General features: G+C 36.2%; 1 protein-coding gene across 5 annotated transcripts; it reads right to left on the bottom strand.

Moving 5' to 3' along the window:
* Window positions 1-422: 422 nt before the first annotated feature.
* Window positions 423-17,041, bottom strand: LOC114151666 (gap junction gamma-1 protein-like). Of its 5 annotated transcripts, none has more exons than XM_028029000.1 (4): window positions 16,965-17,041; window positions 16,798-16,872; window positions 11,193-11,264; window positions 423-2,856 (listed from the first exon to the last, which is right to left on the bottom strand). In XM_028029000.1, the coding sequence occupies exon 4, from the start codon at window positions 2,801-2,803 to the stop codon at window positions 1,433-1,435; it is 1,371 nt and encodes a 456-aa protein (XP_027884801.1). In that variant the 5' UTR covers window positions 2,804-2,856; window positions 11,193-11,264; window positions 16,798-16,872; window positions 16,965-17,041; the 3' UTR covers window positions 423-1,432. The 5 variants fall into 5 exon arrangements, with proteins under 5 accessions (XP_027884801.1, XP_027884800.1, XP_027884802.1 ...); XM_028028999.1 differs by lacking the exons at window positions 16,798-16,872; window positions 16,965-17,041 and adding exons at window positions 4,437-4,463; window positions 12,907-13,295; XM_028029001.1 differs by lacking the exons at window positions 16,798-16,872; window positions 16,965-17,041 and adding exons at window positions 4,437-4,463; window positions 12,996-13,295.
* Between the last annotated feature and the right edge of the window lie 931 nt (window positions 17,042-17,972).

The following is a 17,972-nucleotide window of genomic DNA, read 5'->3' as shown; positions in this document are numbered from 1 at the left end:
TGCTTGTCATTGTTTTGTGTCCACGGTTCAGTTAATAGTTTAGTTTTGACTAGCTTCTCATTTCCAATACAGTATGCCTATATATTATCAATTCACTCATTATCACCAGCCAGTAAAACAAAATGTAGCTTATAAAAGGACCCAAGTAAAATAAAGTTTACCGAATACAGCAATACAGGTATATTCCACCTTCAGATATACTTTTTTGGGGTTAGGGGGGTAAATTTTACTGCCGCTGTCATTTTATGTAGATTAGCTTCAGGAACTAAAACCAGTTGTTTACCGTTTTCCAGCAGATGGCGATGTTTCTGTAAGCATCAAGGAGTAAAACTGTAATGCAGAAATCATTAATTGTTTTATATGATAGTCACATTTAAATACGTATCTTTGAAAACTGTTTTATGAAAGACAAACTCAACAAAGAAAATAGAGACTTTTTATTGAAAACATGCTGTTATTTGACAGTAAAAAAATATCTTTGAACAAAACCAAACCCTTTCAGTTTGAAAATCAATCAACTCTATATGTCTTACCTAAGGCCAGGTAAAACATGAAATTGGGGCGCTGCATTAACCGTTGAACTAATGTAGGAATAAGTTGCACAGAAACACAGTATTAAAAAAAATACTTAAATGTAAACGTCTGGTGATCAAATAGAAAAATCTCAAAACATAAATGAGGATTCTCTCAGTCTCAGAATAATAAAGACAAAAAGGTTGTAAAATGTTATCTCTAAACTGGTTACGAGAACAATCAACGAAAAGTTGGCTCAGCAGAAAAACAAACTGTTTTGCATACTCAGAAACAACAATATTGGTTAGAAATTAGAAGTATTTGTACATAGAGAGCTGGTCATGTCCAATTTAGTGAGAACAGATTATATAAAAAAATGTTAAGCAGTTCTTTGGCTCTTCAATTAAGGCACTTAAAACAGAGGCCTCTACTGCCAGACATAACTGACATTTTTAACATCAAATAAAAAAAAAGAAAAAACACAAAAAATACCAGGATACAAGTATCTACTCTGTATTTCTTAAGAGTTAACTCGGAGAAATATACCTGTCTTAGTATTTTCAACACGTTTTTGCATATAGATGCTTAAAGTTATGTAGTCGGGTTTAGCTAATCTCTTCTATAACTGCTTAGTGTCAAATGTAAACAATTAAATAATAACAAATATTGTAGAGGAGTCGCTAATACTAACTGAAATGAGCCCTTGAATATTTTATTTGTCCCTGAAGAGCCTTGTTTTTACCCAAAAGTTACTTAGATAAGCAAATGTTTTAACCGGGATTGACACTGTTGGAGATTGTATTCAGAAGTACATACATGTAAGTGAGACTTTTATTGAATGGTTCATTTGAGCCAATCTCTGTGGTTTAGCTGCATCAGTTATAACCTAAGTTCTGTATCTGAACTGTGTTTCTTTATTTCAGATCCACTCAGAACTCTTTATCACTCCATATTTGCCGCTGCTGCTTGTGCCGCTGCTGCCCCTGTTAGTCTCGGCCTTTCTAGCGGGGTGCCGGGACATCTGCCGGTGTTTACGTTCATGGTTGGGTTTGCTATTGTTGTTACTGTGGCCCTGCAGCTGGCTGTAGGTCTGGTTGTTCGCATTCAGCTTCTTCTGCGCCTGACCCACGTCTTTTTGGGTACTTCTGGGACCGTCGCCCCTCCCAGCCCTGCACAGGTTCTCGTCGTTGTTGACGTACTGCTGACGCTCCTCCTGGGCGATGTTCACGTGGTTCTGTTGGCACGCGATCTTGGTGTGGGTGAGATCGGTGATGGGAAGAGGCGGGATGTGGTTCCCCTTAGACACCAGAAGAGGTTTGACGGCGATGTTGTATCCTGGAGGGGCTGATGGTTCTTTCCAGGTGAAAGGGGAGCTGCTGTGGTCGTCGCACAACCCCGCCTCATTCACTGCTTTATTCCTCTTTGTGAGTCCGTACAACTTGTCGTCACGCAGCTGCAGTTGGCGGGAACGGGCTATTTCACAGATGGTGCCAATGCCCAGGTGAAGCATCTCCCATAAATTGAGCACCAGGCAGAGCATAGAGACGGCGTACATGATGAGGAGGAAGATGGTTTTCTCCGTTGGCCGCGACACGAAGCAGTCCACGCTGTGCGGACAGGGCAGGTCAGAGCAAACGTATCTGGGAGGCACAGCAAATCCGTACAGCACATACTGTCCACAGAGGAAGCCCACCTCCAGGATGGAACGCGCCAACAGCTGGAAGACATAAATGCGCATCAACCCATCTTCTTTTATCCGCTGGCGACCATCATGGCGAACCTTATCTTTCACTTGTCTCTCATTACCGTCTCCCTTCGCAGCTAGACTCCCATCATCCTCCGCCACTTCGTAGATCATTGGGTCTTCCTCGTCGTCATCCTCAGCCTCTTCCACGCCCCTGTGCTGCTTTCTGCTTCCCAGGTAGCGCTTCTTGAGTTTGTTTCGTGGAAATCTCGTCACTCTCCCCGTGTCTGCCTGCTCTTCTGCCCGAGCAATTTTGTTCACAGCGTAGCCAAGATACATGAGCGACGGTGCAGCCACCAGGATGGTTTGGAAAACCCAGAAGCGAACGTGGGACAGAGGAGCGAAAGCGTCGTAGCAAACGTTCTCGCAGCCCGGCTGGCCTGAGTTGCAGACAAACTTGCTCTGCTCATCGTAGTAGATCGACTCGCCTCCCACCGCTGTCAAGACGATGCGGAAGACGAGGAGGACGGTGAGCCAGATCTTGCCCACAAACGTGGAGTGATTGTGAATTTCCTCCAACAAGCGCGTCAGGAAGCTCCAGCTCATGGTAGTGGCAGGAAAACTACGGCAAGAGCCAGCATACGCCTTCTGTTAGTGACCTGTGGACGGGAAGAAAAACCAGCTTAGAGATATTCAAAGTTTATTACTTGACTCACTAAAATTTTAGGTAACTTCTTCCTCAGTTGATATGTTTTCTACAAATGAATAAAAGTGAAGATTAGATATTATAAATCAAACCCACATGACAAGAGTTGCAAAAGAGAAAAAGACAGAATCAAAAGTTCTGAATTGTTAGAAATGAAATTGTACCAGATTTATATAAAATAACTTAAAGGTGACCTGTTAGGTTAGGATAGGTCAAAGTGACATAAAAAACCTGTAAACTTTTTGCAAAACATCATTGTTAGATAATGAGATCTCAGTTTGCTCAGTTCTGCCTATTTTGAGCTAATTTCAAAATGAGATGTCTTAGGGCGTCTTGTCACTTTAAATTTAAATATACCGCTGCCGGCCACGTTTACACTCTCCCATGGAAATGGCTGCAAACAGATTGCACAATTATACAACCATACATTTTTGAAAAGTCAACAACCAATCACTTGTTTTCCAGCAGCCATTGTACAGCACATTCTGGGGTAAACCTGAACGTGTTGGAGCTCAGCGTGGGTTGTCATGTTTTTATGAGGTGCGAGTGCAAAATCATTATAAGTGAAAGAAAAAAACTTTAAAAACATTCATCTAAGAGTAATTAATCTATAATGTGATTCACGTAAAGAACTGAATAAATGAACTTTTCAGTAATATTCTAATTATTGACTATGACTGTAGATTTATAATTACTTGCAATCAACTAAATTAAACATAAAATGACTGTTTTTATTAAAATTTTACAAAAACTTATGTAAAACTTCCATTTGATATAGCTCTGGAAAATATTAAGACCACTTAAAATGATCTGTTTCTCTGATTTTACTTTTTATAGGTATATGTTTGAGTAAAATTAACATTGTTCTTTTATTCTAGGAACTGCTGACATGTCTCTGAAATTCCAAGCAAAAATTGTATTTATTTGCAGGAAATGAGAAATGTTCAAGATAACAAAAAGATGCAGTGCTTTCAGACCTCAAATAATGCAAAAAAACCCCAAAAACAAGCTCATATTCATTTAGAAACAACAATATTGTTTTAACTCAGGAAGAGATCAGAAATCAATATATGGGAGGAATAACCAGGAGGTTTTCAACGGGGTTCACTGCAGTGGGCTCTTAGTTTTTTCCAGAGCTCCAGATTATTTTTAACATATTTTATAAATATGCTTAATGTTTTCCAACTAATCTCTTAGGCATTGCTCCAGTAACCTCTCTGGATAAAATCTTCACCAGACAAGTCTAACATTTGTGCACTGGAGCCCAACATGGTTTAAACACGTAAAGAATTAAGGTGTTGACAGCGGCTGTTTGCAAACCAAACCCAACAAATTAAAGCGTACTTCCTCTCTAACTGCCTACCCAAAACCAGCTTAGTCTTCAGAAGTCAGGAATGGTGGTTTTCTACATAATAAATACCAGTTGTGTGGTAAAGCTGTGGCCCGCTTCTAATGGTGAGATACAAATCCCAAATGGGAGACGGTTTGAATAAGATCTTATTTACACAAACATGAAGAAATATCAACACTTACCTTTTTGGTGTATGAAGATGAGCAAATCTAAGAAATAAAAAAACTTTCCCAGGATTTAAAAAAAACTATTCTCCCCTCAATCCTCCACCCAAAGAAAACCATTGTTAATCTGTTCTCAACGAGCTTCTGGTCATGTATGAGAAACAGGGTGTCCCCTGGTTGATGTCAGAACACAGGAAGTTTACTCAGATTATGGCTCCCCCGTTACACAGAATCTAAAAATAAACATAAGGCTGCCAAGAGGAAAAGTCACAGGAAGAGACGGATGTGGTAGTCCGGAAACACTGACCAGCGTCAAACAGCTCCGACCAACACCAGTCCTCTGGGAAACTGGATTACACAAAAAGCTCAGGGAAAAGGCCAGTTTACATTCAAGGGTAAAGTAAAAATAACACCAGAAATCACGATACAAGACTTGGAAAAATTCTTACAGGGGGAAAAAAATGAAATCTGTTTTTTTTATATGTGCCACAAAGACACTAAAAAAACATAAGGGGACACTTTATTTGAAGGGGTGTGCATGAGACTGACATAATACTGTCATAAACATGAAATAACACCTGAACATGGAGTCTTCTTGAATGCCTATGACATGTCATGAAGAGTCATTCCATAAATAATAACACTTTTAGTGCAAAGTTGGCCATTTTTATGGACTTTTAATGCAAGTATTAGTACAACTTTGCATTAAAAGTGTCATTATTTACCGAATGATACTTCATGACAACAGTCATAAACATTTATGAAGACTCCTTCATGTTCATAACAGGTGTTACGTCATATTTATGACAGCGTAATAAAAGTAGTCATAAATTATCTTCAAGGTGTTTTTCCATATTTGTTGGTTTTGTAGGGTGTCACTGTTTCAGGTTATGAAACTGTAATAACATCTGAACTTATTTTAGGTTTCTTTACACCTCTATACCAGGCCAATAGTTGGTGAGGACACATTATATAATCAGTCATTTATTGGCTATTCACGTTCACTAATTGACAAAATGTGTGAAGTGGGACACATTTAAAGATACAGTATACAGCTCTGGAAAAACTAAGAGCCCACAGCACTGAACCCCATTGAAAACCTGATGGTTATTCCACCAAATATTGATTTCTGATCTCTTCCTAAGTAATTTTCCTGCTGGGATGAATAAAGTACTTCTATTAAAACATTAATATCATTGTTTCTAAATACATATGAACTTGTTTTCTTTGTGTTATTTGGGGTCTGAAAGCTCTGCATCTTTTTTGTTATTTTGACCAAATAAATACAAAATCTATGCTTGTAATTTCAGAGGCATGTTATCAGTAGTTCATTGAATAAAAAAAACAATGTTCGTTTTACTCAAACTTATACCTACAAAGAGTAAAATCAGAAAAACGGATCATTTTAAGTGGTCTTAATATTTCCCAGAGCTGTATAATCATCTACAGATAGTTTAAATTTTTAAAAAATATAAACGTAAACTGTCCAAATGAGAACTTCTGTACTCAAATGAACCTGACACATACAGTATACCACACATTATGCAACCATTTAACGCCTCTATTTAACGTGCAGACGCCCATCTGCTCCAGCTGAACTCTAATTCTTAAGGCTTCAAAGGAACAGATTTCATTGAGATAATAAAAGAATAAATGTAAAATTATTCTGAGGCTATCAGGTTATGAAATCTGATTAAACTAATTTCCATCATTAATTTGATTTCAGATGAATAACTGTTGTTCAGTTTAATTTCATTTTACTTCTGTAAATAAAATATTTACTATGTGATTACTAAGAAATTCCTTTAACCTGCGTATGTCGACTCTTGGTGGACTCCACACATCTCCACGGTTTCGCCTAATAATAGACAGTCACCAGCGGCTGCGTTAACACGCTTCCTGACGTCTGCTGCTTCTTTGAAGAAAAACACCATCCCTTTCCACGGCTTCATTAACAGCCACGTGACGTTTGAAAGTGCACATCTGGCCACGTTGTGTAACGTAGCATGTGGAGGGCCAGTGGCACAGCTCCTTCCAGCCCAAACACGAATCTCAGTCCTCCGCAACGCTCACCTTCTTCTTCTGCTAACCGAAACATGTCCCCGCAGAACTGGGAGCAATGAGATCGTCTGTTTCAAACTCATCGTTTTGGGCCAAATCAAGATTATGAATGGTCTTAAAGGGACAGTCGTACCAGAATGTATTGATAAAACCCATTGACAAACCGTTAAAATATTAATAAATACCTGCATTTTATAAATATTTCTTAAAATTAAACGTCTTTTCAATTGTTCAGTTCACTAATTTTGTGGATTTTGAAAAAGTTTCAAGGAATTTTACAATATTTGCGATTATATGTGACGTTAATCGTCACATCGATCACAAACGAACCAATAACTTGACATCAAATAACGCTGAGGTAGAGGTGTCGTAAAGTGTAAAAATACTGCCACCTACAGGAGAAAGTTAGAGGTCAATTAAAAATTAAACCCAATGTTTATGACAATTTTCGCTGAAAATTTGCACTAAACTTCAGTTATGCATTACCAGGAAAAAATGTGGGAATCTTTTTTAACATGAATTTCCACAAACACAGAATCACAGAAAACTGGGTGAACAGATTGATTTGATGCAATTTAGCATCTGGAGTCCAGAGGGCCACACAAAAAGCTGTGGCGGGCCAGATTTGGCCCCTGGGCCATGAGTTTGACACCTGTGTTTTAGGGGACAACTTGTATTAATAGGAACAAATCAAACCTGCATGTCAGATGAGCAACACAGCGACTGAGACGGTACCGTAAACTGAAGATAATGATGTTTTTTAAAAATGTGCATTTTTGATAGTGTTGGAGTTTATTCAAGCCTTTACTGACTGGAAGTGGCAGCAAACAAATCCAATGACTTAGGTTGACTATTTTGAAATTAGGTGAAATATGGCAATGTTTATGGTAAAGGGCAATATGGAGACATTAGTCCAGAAGGAAAACCACAAATGTTGCTGAACTTTACTCTGCCAAAACAAACAACAACAAAAAACCCTATAACTTAAAATTTGACAAATTAACATTTTAGGTAATATATCCTGACTGTGTTGATTAGAACAAAGTTTCTTAAGCAGATTTGGTTCTCACAAAAGCAAAGTAGCAATCTGCAGCTGGGCATTTTGTACAAACCCACCTTGAGGGCAATTTATACCTGCTTTGACAACCAATTATTAATTTGCTTTAATTTATTTATAGTCTACAGTTACAAATTCTGATTAAGTCGCTGTAGTTAACAGTTTCTACCAGCAGGAAGTCATTCATTGTTATCGTGATTTGATCAGAGGTGATGTTCTGTCAGATTTTATAAAGTAAAAAAGCCCAAAAGGGAATCAGAACCACAATCACCAGAAATAGTGATAATTACAACATAACAAACAAAAATAAATAGATTCTTTTTAATCTTATACACAGACTTTATGGCTCAATAAATAAGTTTACATGAAAGTAATATTGTTTTTGCAACTTCTCCTCATAGCTTCATTCAGAAATACGCAAAATGTTTTCTGTGATAACAGTGCTGTGAACTCTGTCATGCAGAAATTTTATTAATCTGACAGCAAAACAAAACTCTACAAATATTTTAAAACCAATAACAGGTGAAGGGCTTTTCACAGGCAGGATGAGAAAAAGGATTCCTCATAAATTGAGCAGATTTCTAATTGAAAGAGGTTGGTTTCAAAGCAATTTCAGTTACTTCACTGCCAAAATAAAGCAGCTAATATAATAAAGTCTTTACTAAGATCTGGTAACCCAATTAAACATAACTTGAGAAAAATATATAAGAAAATGAACAGAGAGTAGAGCCTTACGGTTCATCTACAAGAACAAATCTGAGATCACAAACCCAAAACTTGTATCGGGACAGAAAATAAAATCATCTTTGCAAAATATTGCTTCTGTCTAAAACTTCAACATAAGAGCTGCTAAAATCAAGGACTTATTCTGTTTGTTGCATTTCCAAACATTTTGTTGTACTGTTTATATAATTTTCATTTCAAAGATTTAGTTGCCACATCTTAACAATTTGGGGAATCTCAGTTTGTGAGAGATAACATTTTGTAATTTGGCTCAGATTATTTGAAGCCTGTCAGCTAATGCAGAGAAAACAAACGTTGCTTGTTCACAAATATTTCATTATCTGGAAACAAAGATTGTCTTCAACCGTTTTCTCTAGTGAGTTCACACATTTTGGGCTCGCGTTCTTCATTCGGTCCGACTCTTTAAAGAAAAGAGTATAACAGTAAATAGAAAGAAAAATGAAACATGGCTTTCAGATATTCTTTTAGTACACAAAACGTGCATTTATGGAGCTAAACTCAGGGCGGTTCTGGGGAAAAGCTGCTAGAGGCCACAAAAGACTAGTGTGAGTTTCACCTTCCTGCAGGACAACCACCATCAACATGCTGTCAGAACTGAAGCAGAATGTAATAATGTGTTGGAATGGCTCAATTAAAGATCTGAGGCACAAATTAACACCACATACCATGTGACTAGAACTTTTCTGCAAAGAGGAACTGGGTTATTACCTGTTGGCAAAAGTGCATAATGATAGACACATACTCCCCAAAATTAATACAATACTTTTCAGAAGTACTGTACTAATACTTCTGAAAGTATTAATACTTTCAGAAGTATTAATACTTCTGAAAGTAGTATACATGAAAGTATTGTAATACTTTCATGTAATATTACATAAATATTACATGTTTATGTAATAAATATTACATGTTTATTACATGTAATATTACATGTAATAAACATGTAATATTACATTACATTGTTTCACATTACAACAAACTTTGTAGTGTAAAAAATGTTTTTTAAAAAAGGTGCAAGAGGTATTTAATACTTCTGTAAGGTCGTGTAAAGTTAACCTGCTTAGTTAAATTACTGGAAAAGGTCAGAGTTTGTGAAAGAGGCCAGAATGTCCCAAATTGAGAAGCTGGGAGTGGTGCCGCACGCCAGATGTCCAGATGTCTCCCATCCTGAGATCGAGAACCTCCTGTTTCCTATAGAGCCTATAAAAGAGCCAGCTTTGTACAAGCCCGTCTAAGTGGGCTTCAAGCTGCGAACATGAAGGTTTGTGGTTGCTTTCAAAGCCCTAAAAGTGATGCTCCACCCAAATGCTATTTGAGATTGAAACGCTCACCGACTATTTACACAAAAGGCAACTTTAAAAAGTTTGCAACTTGCTGACACCGCCATTTCCCGCAGTAAACTGATGGGAATTCTCCATTAAATGGATTCTCCTGAGTCTGCAATAAGGTGATCTCATTAAAAAAAAAGGGAAGTAAGTGACTGCCAATTGGACAAAACCAGTCATGATACATACTTCTGCACGGTTACCATTTCAAATAAAATAAAGAGTTGTAGCAGGAAAATGACAGAATGACTTCAACAATTATATGTGTGGGAGGCAAAATGTAAAAAGTATACAAACACAAAAAAAAGATAACTAAAAACAAATGGTGTCAGGATCTGTTTCCATAAAAATGTCATACTAAATTTGATGGACGATAAATTTATTGCAATAAACGATGTTATTGTTGTTTTCAGACAATGATAATGGCATAATAATGCAGGAACACATTCTCAGTGATCAATAAACTTTAAATTCAAATGAACATTTAACATTGGAACTGGAAGACATTTTAAACATCCAAATTAAAATTAACAACAGAAATAACAAAAGAAATTAATTATGGATTCTCTGTTAACAAAACTGTCTTTGAGACCAAAACTTTAGAGTTTTGTCATGCAGTTTTTGGTAGAAAGAGAAAAAAAATGAAATTATTGAACTCGTTTTAACTAAATTAATTTATTACTTATTGTGACATACCTAATCAGTACATTGATTGGGAAACTTTGGTGAATAAACTAACAGTTGCAGTTTGGGGCAGAAAATAATTAATGCATAAATAACAAGAGAGATTAAAACCAAATCTTTTACTCTGTTGATACATTTCCAAACCATTTATTATTTCATTTTACTTAAGAGTCAAAAATGTATGTTTTTCTTGAAAGCGATAACTAAATTGTCTCAGTTTTCTGCAGTTCAGCCTTGATAGGCAAACGAAACTTTGTCTGTAACACAGTATTAAAAAAATGGCACGTAAAATTCTACTGTGCTTTTTAAAAAGCAGAAGTCTTACAAAACCAGCATTCAAAATGTAACTACGCCTGCATTCCTCTGCAAAGGATAAACACAATTTGAGCCAATACACTCATAGTCACATTTCTAATGAAAAAAAAAGTTTAGAAGTAATTAAAAAAATATGTTTTTCAGCCATCATTTAGCCATTTGTTGTCAAATCACTTAAATATTGAAATGTTAGATGTTTTCTCTTGGGATAAAAGCTTGTAATACACTAGAAACTGTAAAAACATCTTATGTGGCAATGAGAAAGCATCACAAACCTTTCTAGGAAGTCAGTTTACTAGGGTGTAATTTGAGGAAGGTTTAACAGTTTTAAAAAATTCAATACCACCCAACCCCACTGTATAAACCATCAATTATCCTGCCACACAGCTGGGACCTAACTGGTTCCTCTTGGAATAAAATGTTATTTATACAAAAAGTTTCATAGACACATGGAGAGTGCAACAAAAAATGTACACCACTTTGAACTCTCACTTTTTAGATAAATAGAACAAAAATTAGATATTTCCTTTCTTAAAATATTTAAGAAACACTCCAAAAAATCAGGATAAAAGAGAATAATGATGTTACCTTTTCGTGTAATTATTTGATCCTCTCCAACTTGATGTCTTCTCTGATATTTTGAATTTAAGCCCCATCTGCCTGCAGAGCGAACAGAAAAGCAGCCAAACAACTTTAAGATAAGGGTCAAAAAAGTGCTTAAATGAAGAAAAATAAATAACTATACTTCTCATCAACATTGGCACATCTGGAACGGAAGTGCCCCATAACAAGCTATCATTAATTGGAGGCTCAGTAAAATCCAACGTCCTGACTATTAGTTATAACCCAAGCAGTCGTTTTGGGTTTGTGGCAGTTTCATTGTTTTTTTCAAGCTAAACTTGATTTGACTCTTTTTTTTTTTTTATTTAGCACTTTGATGAAATCTATCCGAAATTATAAAATACTTACAAAAGTCAAATCTGAGCATTTTTCCTCACTGCATGCACATAATTAAAAGGTTAGTTTGTCATTCAAGAAACAATTATCCTATTTGTGAAAATACACAAGAAATGGCCAGGTTAACCATGAGAAATAGACGGGTCAAACCTTGAAAGTTTGTTTCCCCTATGTCTTCTGCGTCAATATTAAAATAAACAAATGCCTGATCAAACCTGCCCTGAATTATTTTGTACTAAAAACACATTTTAAAACACTTTAAAATGACAAATTGCGTAAAGCAGGATTAAAATAATTCAGGCCTGGTTTAACCAAAGTTATTGTAGTTTCAATAACTACAATAACATATAAGTGTCATGAAGTGTGGCTCGAAATTAACACACAGAAAACACAGATCACGACAATAAATGCAGAAAAAAAGAGTCAAACTTCTGACTTTAATCTCAGAATTATGAATAAAGTCAGAATTCTGACATTAAACTAGGATTTATGACTTTGGAAACCTGAAAAAAAAATCTAATAAATTCTGATACTTTCATCTCAGAATTGCAACTTTTTTCATTGAATTCTGACTTTTTTGAGAATCCTAAGAAAATAAGTCAGAATTTTGACTTTAACCTCAGAAGTGCCTTTTTTCGTTGTATTTAATGAAAAGTCAAAATTCTGAATTTAATTTTAAAACTGTCTTCAATCAATAAAAGAAGAAAGTCAGAATTTTGACCTTCTCAACGTTCTGACTTTTTAGGCAACATCTTGAAACTCTACCTTGGAATTTTGGGGGGAAAATTTGAGAAAATTCCAGTGACTAATCAAAAACCAACTTGCTTCCATGTTTAAAATTTGCTCCAAAGATCCTTTTGTAGTATCTGAGAGTGCACTAAAATGCTACAAAAAATCATTTAAAATAATTAGCCATGCGATTAAATTAAATATAGAAGAATTTGTAATTGTAACACCAGATAGCGTAATATTTGACTTTAAAACGTATAAAATGTCGCAGCCATTTTTAAACAGGCAAATCTACAGGTTGCCTAGCAGCTAAAAAAGATCGTGATTTAAATGCTAGCAACTTGCTAACACGAGCAAACTTTAGCCTAGCAAGAAATTCTGAAATATTAAGAAAATATATCACTTTAATTTTAAATACGAGTTCATTTTAATGAAGCTTGATCCACTAATACTTGCTACATTCTTATTTTGCCAAAAATATTTTAAAATTACAATTATTTCGTTTGCTAGCAGACGGTAAAAAAAAATATTAGTTAAGCTTCGAACTTTTAAATTGATTCCTACCAAAGTGACACATTTTTTAGAAATACAAATCTATATTTCTTTGTTAACTCACCGTTTGTTCTCCGAGTCATTTGTCAGCGGTTTCTTTAGCGATTTGATTTCCCCCCAAAGGTATTTCAGACTTTTTTTTTTCTTGCTCACCTTCTCCGAGCGCATCGTTGGGTTTTAACGTTTTCAACCGGCAGGATGCAGAAAGTCCAGCAAAGCAACCGCTGATTTAAAAAAAACAAAACAAAACAAAATCTCCGGCGAAAACAGCAGCAGCGTTGACTCCCTGCTTTTACTGCTCATTAAAATACTAAAGGACACGTAAAGAAGTTCTGCCTTACTTTTAAAAACAACATTTCCTCTTCTTTCTTCCCCCGGGGAGCCGCAGAAACGCAGCGCGGATGGTGCTGAAGACAAACTGACTGAAACCCCGAGTGAATCAAGAAAGGAGGAGTTTGACTTTCTGAGAGCGAGAGAAAGTCAGACATCACAGGATTGTTGTTGTTTTTTTTTTAATGGGTTTAATACAATAAACAAAATTATCTTCCTTTTGTCTAGTTTATTCTTAATCTTTATTGTTTTAGGACTATATGGTCCAATTCTGCCAACAAAATGATTTTTTAAAATACTTATTTTTCTTTTGGCTTTTCTTGTTTATTAAGCTGAAATATGCTAAAGGCAAACTCTTAAACCACATGTGTCAAACTCAAGGCACGGGGGCCAAATTTGGCCCGCCGTAAGTTTTTATATGGCCCTCTAGACCAAGACTGTTAAACTAATTTTTATAGCGGGACACGTCAAGATCATGAATATACTTAAATAAAACTACCCATTAAAGTGTTAAAATATGAATAAATTTTTCATAAGTACTTCTTAAAGTCACATGAATATATTTTGACAGAATACAAATGAAAACTGCTTAAACCCTTCTAGGCTGAACGTATCGGTGACCATCCAGCCAAATTTGCAGTACTGTAATTCCACCACACGTTGCACTATCTGAAAAATTCCAACGATTTCTGAAAGGGGAGACGTTATATATCGGGTTATTACGGTAATTTCACTCCCACCGTAGTAGGAAGTGAAATTAATCTGAGGGACGCTCTTTTAATAGATGGTAAATTGCAAAAATATCTTGCTAGATATTGAAAGTTCCAGTTATTATGGATAAATGGGCAAATATATATTTAATCACATGACATTTAAAGAGCTGTGTACAATTACAATAAGCAAAAATATCCAGGTGGAGATTTGAAACTTAGGACTCAAATGGTTAACTTGACTAATAAAATAATATTTAGGCACACAACTGTTTATGTCTCTCTCTAAGATAATGTATTAAACTCAAGGTCTGGGGGCCAAATCTGGCCCGCCATAACTTTTAATGTGGTCCTCTAGATTAGTTATATCCACCAATGAAAGCAGATAAAGTTTTTCTGCAACAGGAAATTGTTTCTCCAACTTTAGTACATTGAGCAGCGTACCGGAGGATGATTGACGTTCTCCTCTTGGCTCTAATTGGTCATTTTTGACCAGAAGTGTTGCATTTTTTCAGATCACAACAGTGACACAGGGTGGAGCTCATTTTTCCCCAACAGATTATCAGTCTCATAACTTACCGGTACTGTCACAACATAGAATAGAATTACTTTATTCATCCCAGCAGGGAAATTATTTCGCAGTTACAGCAGCATAGAGACAAGACACACAACATCCACCACTGAGTAGCAATGTAGACAAGATAAAATAAAAATAAAATATAACATGCTGTCAATATAAAAAGCAGCTTTGAGCAGACCTTGCAAGGATTCAAAATGCAGAACAGAATGTATATGTAAATATATGTACAGCAAGTGTGCCACAGTGCATTGTGCGAAATTGGACTGATTAGTGCAGAACAGTGATTTAGCTTTTATTGTACAGTGAGAGATGATGATGGCAGTTTTAATGAATATTGAAAACTAAAAAAAAATTCCTACTACAGCTTTAACCTGCAGCTCTTCTCCTCACTCAAACAGTTACGTCTGAATTCACAGGTTCACAAAGACGGGAGGATTTATCCCTTCATATTTGACTTCCTCAAGGACATGCTGATAAAATTCATGCATTGTATTCTTTGCAGCTGGTGACCCTCAACAGAGGAATTCCTTTCTATCTCTGCTGTTAATCTCAAGGACGTTAGATAAAATCCAGGCCAGACAGGCAACTCTTCCATCATCCTTTCCGACTGTTTGTCTCTGCCACCGTCAAAGCTAATAAGCTTGACTTTTGGCTGTCATTGTGTTCTTAAACTATCACACGAGGAATCAAATGGGGAGGAGTGGCGGAAAACAACTCCAACCGTAATCAGCCTGATTGTGTATCGGCACGAGAGGTATTATACGTTAATTCAAAATGACCTCCTACAGGCTTGAAGCTCCCCCTAAGTGAGTTATCTTTCACCTCAGGGTGGAGTAATTGAATGGAGAAGAGTCGATGGGGTTATCCATAAAAGCAATCATCAGACAGCAATGGCAATTTATAGCATCTCAGCAGCTAAGGGTTTCCTGCTGTATCAGCTTCTGTGTGAAAATTGAGATGGTGACACAAGCTGGAGAAGAAACTCCAATATAATTTGTCATATATTGATCACTTTTCTCTGGAGGTCAGAGTAGGTTGTAGTATGTTCTTCCTATTAAGCATTAACAAACTGTTTGATACAGTGACAGGCTCAATAAAGGGCAAATTGATCTTTATTACGCTACAAACACAAATAAATGCAAAGTACTTTATCATGATTTTAAATGATAAATCAACACATTGTAGTGCTCAAAGCTGCAGTATGTAAGTTTTATTTTTTTTAAATCAGTTTTTTTTACATATTTGTTAAAACTGTTGCCATGCTGTGACAGTAAAATATGAGACAGATAATCCGTGAACAGATTAATGCCCTCCACCTATTGCCTTCTGAAGAAATACACCGCTCCTGACCAAAAACAACCAATCAGAGCCAAGTGGAGGGTCTTAGTGCTGTCAATCAACAACATGTACTAGCTGCTAAAGATGCTAAAGGTGGAGAAACGACGACGGTTACAAGAAAACCGTTTATCCGCCGTCATCAGTAGCTATGCTAACTAGCCTGAGCATTCACAACAGACTCTGCTAGCTGTAGCGTAGCATAAAGAGGGTGATTGGCCGCACTAAGATCCGCCTCCTGGCTCTGATTGGTTGTTTCTGGTTAGTTCTGGGAGACTGGTAAAAGCCAGAAGAGCTCAATTTTTACACTGATTATCGTTCTTATGCTATACAGTTTTAACAAATATGTAAAAAATATTTTTTTATAAAACGTATATATTGCAGTAGAACAAAAATTGTAATTTTAAAAATATTTTACAAATAAAAGTCACAAAAAAATTTACCCCTTCATACATTTTCACCCCTCTTACTTTGAGTCCTTGTCCACATAGCTGGGTTTTTATAACTCGAATGTCTCCATCACATCGTTTAAAAAAAAAAATTGTCATACACACAGGATCGGTTTCAGAATCCGAAACCAATCCTGAACCGATACGAACCTCAAAAAATCCGCTCCATAGCGCTGTTTTAAACATGCCAAACCCGTAGGGGGCGGTGTAGCGCACACTATCAGCCAACCAGATTGCTTCAAAACAACCACGGCTTCCCGTTTGGAATTAAACATGGCGCCCGCCAGGAAGTTTGGTTAAACTACTTTTAAATGGTGTATTAGAATATAAAGTTATTAAAACACAAGATATTGTCGATTAGGAAACATGTCAAAGCATGTAATGTGGATATATTGGCACATTGTTTGCCGCAGACCCTAAAAGTCATGAAGGCACGCAAATACGGCGTTTCCTTCCGGACTCTGGTCGGATATTTGATAAATAATCGATCCAATTATTAAACTGAGTTTCATGTGGATTAAAAGTAAAGTCACATAAAAATATATTCTTACTTTTTTCACATAGTCCATCCTGTAAGGGTTGGCGTGACAAATCAGATCAGAGGATTAACAAACAAATGTGATGATCTGTGTTGTGAGATTTAAACAGAAGAGACAGATTATTAAGAACGCTGAATCGTCAGATTACTCCTGAGACTTTTTCAGCTTCTCAAACTCACATCATGGCATGTTTTCTATGTCATCACAGCCTTGAGCCTCTTCTGTCGAGATGTTGAGCGATGTTTCATGGTCTCCATCAGCAGCGGTCATTCCACTGTGTTGTCTTGCAGAGGGCGGAAGGATACAGAAGTTAAAATCCACTTCACTGGAATATATTCGGGACTTTGAATTTGGCGCCATCTGCTGGGTTGAAAAGCTTAATAGGAAGTTTAAAGCATATTCAGGGTAGATGTGGAAAAGAAATTAGGTAATTTAATGCAAGGACCGTTTTCAGTTTAGAAATAGATAAAATAATATTAACATTTTTTGCAAAATTTAACAGGTTTTTCTTCCGGGATTGGTTTCATGAATAGTAAATAGGACTAAATACAAATTGACTGCCAGTTATTTATTGAACCATAATTTACTACTTTGTTGGTTTATTACATAAAATCATAAAGAGCTAATTTGAATTTTGTGGTTATAAAGTCAAGGCACTGTGGACTCTGAAATGTCTTGAGTACAAATGAAGGTCAGGATCACTTAGCAGCTTGTAATTTGTGCAAAAGATGGCCAAACGCCAACATTTGGGATTGTATTGCAGAACATTTCTGCACAACTAAATCTGGGAAGACCTCATTGTTCCAGAATGAACTAAAGTCTCATTTTGAAGCCTTGCAGTGGTGTTATTTAGTTCAAGAGTTTAAAGATCAACCTGATCTGCCTGCAGTTCAAATCTGTCGGGTTTATTTTGTTTTTTTTTTAATAGAAAATGCATTTCAGTCAAAGTCAATAAATGTAAACTCAAAAGTGTTCAGGTCAACTGTGGTTTGGTAAAGCTAGATTTATAATAGTGTTTCATTCATTTAAGTTATAGATTTTGGATTATTCAGAAATCAGGGACTTTTATTTTTTTAGTGGACAAAATGGTCAACTCTATATTTGCAACACTGTACATCAACAGTGCAGGAGGTCCAAAATGCAACAACAAAATCCTTAGAAATGTGAATATTATTAAAATCTCAGAC

This window comes from Xiphophorus couchianus, chromosome 10, assembly GCF_001444195.1.
Source record: "Xiphophorus couchianus chromosome 10, X_couchianus-1.0, whole genome shotgun sequence".
Taxonomy (NCBI): domain Eukaryota; kingdom Metazoa; phylum Chordata; class Actinopteri; order Cyprinodontiformes; family Poeciliidae; genus Xiphophorus; species Xiphophorus couchianus.
This window is presented reverse-complemented; position numbering and strand designations above follow the sequence as displayed.

Coding starts and splice junctions, on each gene's coding strand:
- LOC114151666 (XM_028029000.1), bottom strand. CDS start 2,803: ATGAGCTGGAGCTTCCTGACGCGCTTGTTGGAGGAAATTCACAATCAC.